Here is a 6,499-nt window from a genome sequence, read left to right on the forward strand (position 1 = left end):
TGCCAGCAGCTGGGCTGTGGCTCGGCTTCTGGTGCCTACTTTGCCCTTGACCGCTTTGGTGTCAGAGTTGGTCCCATCAGTCTTGTCCTAGTGGACTGCAGTGGGGACGAAGCCACACTCTGGGACTGCAAGATCCGTGGCTGGGGACCCTATAACATCAGCATCCCTTACAGGGACACTGCCGTTGTGTGCCAAGGTAGGAGCTGGGCTTGAGGGGAGTGAGGCTGTTCACGCACATCCCATGACACCGGCCCTGCACTGCTCCCACAGGCTTTTCCCAGCTGGTCGGAGGCGATGGAGCCTGTGCCGGGCGGCTGGAGGTGCGTCAGGGCCGGGCGTGGGTCGGTGTCTGTGCGGATCAGGTGGACATGAAGGTGGCGCAGGTGGTGTGCAGGGAGCTGGGCTGCGGCGAGGTGATCGGCATCGCCGGCAGTGGCCGTTTTGGGGCGGTGTCGGGATCGCTGTGGGACGGGGGCTTCCAGTGCCATGGCACCGAGCCCCTGCTCAGTGCCTGTGCCCGGCGTCCGCGCCACGACGAGGCCTGCCCCGGCCCTGGCAGCGTCATCTGCTCGTGTAAGTGCCGGGGACACCGGGGGGTGTTGGGGTCCCTGCGGCATCAGTGCTCTGACGGCCGCTCCCGTCACAGCCTACACGGGCTTCCGAGTGGCGAACGGCAGCTCGGGCTGCTCCGGGCGAGTGGAGGTGGCGGTGAGGGGCACGTGGGGCTCCGTGTGCGCCAGCGAGTGGGAGCTGCCCGATGCGCACGTCCTGTGCCGGCAGCTGGGCTGCGGCCGCGCCCTCAGCGTGGCCCCGGGAGGCTCCTTCGGCAGCGGGGAGGGGCCGCTGCGGCCGGACGCCTTCGGCTGCAGCGGGAGCGAGCGGCACCCGGGCGAGTGCCCCGTGGCCGTGCTGGGGAAGCTGCCCTGTGCCCCCGGAAACGCCGCTGCTGTCAACTGCTCAGGTGGGTATGGGGACCTGTGTGAGGAGCCTTAAGGGATTTTCGGACCCTGCCAAATGTAGAGAAGGTGGGAGATGATGCGGGCACTTGTTTTGACGAAGCGCTGAGTGGGGCCATTTTACAGGCACTGCTGAGTCCCTGCGGCTGGTGAAGGGTGAGACCCGCTGTGATGGGTTTCTGGCGTTGGCCAGAAGAACCGGGTACTGGCGCCGTGTGCCAGGAGAGGTTTCGCTCCTACGGAATTTGAGCAATGTGTGCTGGAAACTGGGCTGTGGAGGACTGGAGAGGAGTTATGTTGTCCATGGGAAGTCCTACCTGTGGGAAATGAGCAAATTGAGTTCCATCTTGAAATCGGTAGTCAAAAACATCGTGCAGATGACCACCGATCTGACCAATAGGACCATACCTGAGGATTATTTTGGGTATGATTACCGCTACATGACCACTGGACCAGCTGACACCCCTCATGGGACCAACATCGTCTGCTCAGGTGGGTGTCCCGGGAAGGACCGGCGAAGTGCCGGTGCCCCAGGCAGCCAGCCCAGCCCATTCCCTCCGTGCCCACAGGCAGCCTGCAGGTGAGGCTGGTGGGGAGCTCTGGGCGCTGTGCCGGGCGTGTGGAGGTCTATTCCGGTGGCGGCTGGAGCTGGGTGTGCCAGGAAGGCTGGGAGCTGCAGGACGCGGCCGTTGTGTGCCGGGAGCTGGGCTGTGGCACGGCCCTGGAGGCCCCGAGCTGGGCGCGGTTCGGGGCCGGCACGGGGCCGCTGTGGCCGTACATCCCCGAGTGCTCCGGGTCCGAGGAGTCTCTGTGGCGATGCGGGCGCACGGAACGGCGCGAGTGCGGGCGCGGCGGCGGGGCAGGGGCCGTCTGCTCAGGTCAGTGCCGGGCAGCCGCAGGTCAGGGCCCGGCAGAGCCCCCGGGGGGTTCCTGGCCGTGCCGTGACCCCCCTGCCCCCCTTGCAGAGCATCTCTCCGTGCGGCTGGCAGGAGGCCCTGGGAGCTGCCGGGGCTTCCTGGAGCTGTTCCACAACGGCACCTGGGGCCGCGTGTGCGCCAACGGCACCGGCCCCGGCACCGCCGCCGCCGTCTGCCGCCAGCTGGGCTGTGGGCACCGGGGCCGGCTCTCGGATGTCCCCGCCCTGGAGCCGACCGACGCCTGGCTGGCCTGGCTGGGCTGTGAGGACGGGGCCCGCTCGCTCTGGCACTGCCCCTCGGCACCCTGGCACCCGCAGAGCTGTGGCACCGGCGGGCACGCCCACGTGGAGTGTGAGGGCAGCAGTGCTGGCACCGCTGAGGGACACACCAGCCCCTCTCCGCAGGCTGCCAGCAGCACAGGTAGCTGTGCCCGTGCCTGCATCGCCCCGGCAGGCTGGCTGGGATCCGCCTGCCCTCGCTGCCTGCCTGTGTCCCCACAGGTGTCCCCCGCAGAAGGGCCCCGGCCGTGGCCGTGGGGACTGTGCCTGTGCCCACGGTGCTGTGCGTGGTGCTGGGGACGCTGCTGTGCCTGTCCCTGGGTGCCCTGGCCCTGCTGCTGTGCCGTGCCCGTGCCCGGCGCCCAGGTGGGTCCCGCTGGGTGGGGCTGGGCACAGATCCGGTTTGGGGCTCCAGGGGCCCCGGGCCTGCGGAACAGCTCCGAAGGTGGCCAGGGCTGGTCCCGGTGGCACCCAGAGTGCCCAGGGCCCCAGGTAAGTGCTGCAGCTCCTTCCAGGCCCTGGCCGAGCTGCAGATGCCATCTCCAACGCTGTCTACGAGGAGCTGGATTACAAAGCCATGGCCGAGTACCAGGAGGTGCCCACTCCCCCAGGTGGGTGCAGCCCTTGTGCCCCGGCCGTGCCCGCAGTGAAGGCTGTGCCTGGGAGCCCCAGGGCAGCTGCGGCTCCTGGTGGCCCAGCAGAGGCTCCTGGCCATGGGCAGTGGGTGTCCCTCGGCCCCAGAGCAGCCCCGCTCTGTAGTGTGCGGTTCTGTCACCGGCGGTGCCGCTCCAGGCCACCCCCAAGTCCCTGTTTATGGCCTGCAGGTTCCCTGTTGGAGGGATGGGTGAAGAAGCTGCCGTATTCCAGCGGGGACAGCGTGGAGGGGAGTGACAGCGAGGCAGCCGCAGGTAGGGCCACAGGGCAGGAACCCAGCGGGGAGAGCTGGGGACAGGGGACACACCCGGCCTGGGGGGGCTGAGGGGACAAATCCCCCCTTGTTAGTGTGCAGGGAAACATCCCCTTTCCCTGTGGGACCCGAGGGCCTCTGGCATGTGCCCAGGGGAAAGGCTGGAGGGGGTGGCACAGCCTGAGCCCTGCCAGTGCCGCTGGTCACTGCCGTGGGCCCCTCTGCTTTTCCCAGATCCCCCTGCCCGGCGCGAGCAAGGAGGCCCGGATGGCTACGACGATGTCCTGGCTGTGCCCCAGGAGCCCCCCGCTGCCAGCACTGGGGACATGTGCGAGGGAGTGGCACGGCAGAGCTGGATGTGTGTCCTCCCCACAGGTGAGAGGGCTCCCAGCTGCCCTGTCCCCTCGGCAGAGTCACTCCCTGCCAGGCTTTGGCTGTGGGGGCGGGCAGGGCCCCAGCAGCAGATCCGTGGCTGCCGTGCTCAGAGCCCAGGTGGGTCTGTCAGGGGGACACGGAGCTGCCTGCCCCCTCAGGCACCTTTCTGTGCTGTCCCCAAGGCGGGATCTACAACCCTGCAAATCCCCCAGCAGCCTCCGGGGACCCCTCGGAACAGCCCCCTGGACACATGGACTATGATGATGTCGGCAGCAGCGCCCCGGGGACGTTGCCCTGAGGATGCCCTGGCCATGTCACAGCCTTGGGGACATGAGTGTGGCAGTGTGGCGGGGCCCTGTCCCCAGGGAGGGCTGGCCCTGCCCTCAGAGCTCAGCCCTCGCTGTCCAGCGCTGCAGGAAAACAGCTGCTGTGCAGGGATTTTCTGTGATTTCAGTGTGACTTTCCCTTTTTTCCTATTAAAACCCAAACTGGTCAGAGACTCACTCCCAGGCCTGGAACCTCATTCTGGGGCTGGCACTTCCATCCCAGGTACACCAGCCATTCCTTGGGGATGTGAGGCAGGAACTGGAACCACAGCCAGATCCCTGGGATTGGTGGGCTGAAGGAGGAAGAGCCCAGATTTCTGGGATTGCCAGGTCTTTATTTATCACTGCCAAATGCCCACAACAGCTGCCAGCCACATCGAGGGGAAACGGGAGAGGGCAGGACCCGGATCCCCTCTGGCAGATGCAGCAGGATCTCTGCCCTGTGCCCCATAGGTGGGGCAGGCTCAGCCCCACTCAGAACTGGTTAGGGAATGGCTCTGGATGATGGAAGAACCCTTCCTTTCCTAAAGGAGGGGAGGTCTCCTGAAGGAGGGCAGCGCCTTCCTGCCCCCCGGCAGCACCCCGCGCTGGCAGGGCAGCCGGGCCATGGCCCCTGCCTGCGGCACCTGGTGCTCCAGGAGGTTCCCGATGTTCAGGGCGGGCTGCAGGGCCCGCAGGGCGTCCAGTTCCTGCAGCAGGGCCCGGCTGAAGCCGTCCGTGCTCAGCCTGGCCGTGGAGGGGGCAGGAGAAGAGGAGAAGGTGTTGGAGCTCCTCGTGGGGAGGGCGGCGCTGGGGCGGCTGCGGTGCCGCTGCGGCCCTGCCCGTCCCGCGGCCTGCGCTGCCCGGCTCGGGAATGCCGGGCCCGGGAGGGGCCGTGGCAGGGGCCTGACTCACCCCAGGTTCCTCAGCGGGCAGGCGGGATGCCGGAGCTGCTGGCAGAGCTGCAGGACGCCCTGGGCTTGCAGCTCGTTGTCGCTCAGGTGCAGGCGGCTGAGCCGGGCCCTGCAGCAGCCGCGCAGCCAGGGCCGGGCAGGAGGCGCCCGACAGCCGGCAGCTGCCCAGCCTGTGGGAGCCAGGGAAACAGGGAAGGAGGGCTCTGGCCTCTGCCGGCTGAGCTGCTCCAGCTGCCAAGGCGGAGCAGTGGCTGAGCTCCTCGCGGCAGCAGGGGCTGGCGAGGCGGCAGCAGCGCAGCCCAAGGAGAACCCCGGGAAAGACTCTCAGAGCCGACCTTGGCCCCCAGAGGTGTCCGTGGCCTCGGGGCCCGGGCAGCAGCCCCCCACTCTGAGAAAAACTTGCTCACTTTGAAAGTTTAATAATGTTTATTGGACCCTGACAAAAATACAACAGAAGGACTGCATAAGGTAAAATTTGCAGCACTGGGAACTGCCCTTGTGGATACCAGGTGGCTGATATGTCTTCAAGCTGGATGCTCAGTCTTTTCCATCCCAGGAGTTGCATCAGCCCGCCCTGGCCCTCCCGAAGTCTGTCAGTCAGCTCTTCTTTGCCATTTAGAAGCGAAGACTGCTTTCTTGTGACTGGATTGGAGGTCAGGTGTGGCCATGCCGCAGCCCCTAAGGAACAAGCTTTTCCATTGCCCACTGCCCCGTGCCAGGGGCACCTGTGCACTCCTTACCTATCCTAGACAACCCCGGCTGTCTGATGGCAACAATAGAGAGAGAGGGAAGGGAACAATGGGGAGACCAGAGGCTGTCTAAGCTATAATAACATAACTCTACATCACTAAAGCTTTTCTGAACACCCAGACAACAGTCATCCCTTAAGTGCGAGAGGCAATCATTTCGTTATCCATCTGTAACACGGCCCACGCGGTGCCCCCGGTCCGGGTGCCCTCCGCCGCCTGTCCCGGTGTGGGCTCCGTGCGGTGCGCGCGTCTCGCAGCGGAGCAGCCCCGGACAGTGCCCGGTGCCCAGCGCCCGGCAGCGCGGGGCCTGGGGCAGGGCAGCTGCTGCCGCCGCCGCACGGCGAGGCACCGGCGCGTTGTGCCCGTGAGGAGCGGCTGCGGTGCCGCTGCGTGGGCAGAGCTGCAGCTCCGGCTGCTCCGTTTGCTCCGCGGGACAGCCCGGGACGAGAGTCCGGGAAGTGCCGATCGTTTGCGTAACAAAGGGCCGGGAAAGCGAGGTCCCGGCCAGCTGAGGGACACTGAGAGAGACAGCGGGATTCGGGCAGCAGGAGGAAGAGAGACTTTAGAGTGGGCTTGTTGTACTTGGAACGCGAGAGGCTCAAAGCCCTGCTCATTGCCTGGAGCAATCCTGCGACTCGGCAGCTGGAGCTGTTTCTGCTTTCTGCGGCAGCAGCACTCGCATTTAAAGAGGCTGACACCTGCGGATGTGCCATGGGAAACCCGGAGTGGAAGTGGTGAGGAAACGTGAGGTGTGGCTGTGGGTGTTTGGGGAAGCTCCGGGGCCAGCGCGGGTCAGTGGAGCCCGAGCAGTGAAGGGCCGTGGGTGGGCGCAGCGCAAGTGGATCCGCGCGTTGGGAATGCGCTGCCAGAGAGTCCGGAGAGGGGCGAGAGCGGGAAGTGTCGTGCAGGGCGCGGCGGGCCGGGGGCGGCGGAGGCGCGGCGTTGGCGGCGGCAGTGGCTCGGCTTCCCGGGCCTCCTCTGCCCTCAAGAGCTTTGGCGAAGGGAACAGGCTGGTCAGCCTGGTCCTGGTGGACTGCAGTGGGGACGAGGCCACGCTCTGGGACTGCGCGATCCGTGGCTGGGGACCCTATAACATCA

At 66.6% G+C, this 6,499-nt stretch overlaps 1 protein-coding gene across 1 annotated transcript; it reads left to right on the forward strand.

Annotated features, from left to right (window-relative positions):
• Positions 1–3: 3 nt before the first annotated feature.
• LOC120496547 (antigen WC1.1-like) lies at positions 4–3,932 on the forward strand (the record flags this gene model as incomplete). Its single annotated transcript, XM_039697106.1, has 11 exons — positions 4–196; positions 271–573; positions 647–961; positions 1,083–1,448; positions 1,526–1,834; positions 1,922–2,293; positions 2,374–2,517; positions 2,667–2,762; positions 2,976–3,059; positions 3,293–3,433; positions 3,616–3,932. Coding segments are annotated over 11 exons (2,439 nt in total), but the record flags the coding sequence as incomplete, so codon positions are not given.
• Between the last annotated feature and the right edge of the window lie 2,567 nt (positions 3,933–6,499).

The sequence above is a fragment of the Passer montanus genome, unplaced genomic scaffold (genome assembly GCF_014805655.1).
Source record: "Passer montanus isolate IOZ18808 unplaced genomic scaffold, ASM1480565v1 scaffold1169, whole genome shotgun sequence".
Classification (NCBI taxonomy): domain Eukaryota; kingdom Metazoa; phylum Chordata; class Aves; order Passeriformes; family Passeridae; genus Passer; species Passer montanus.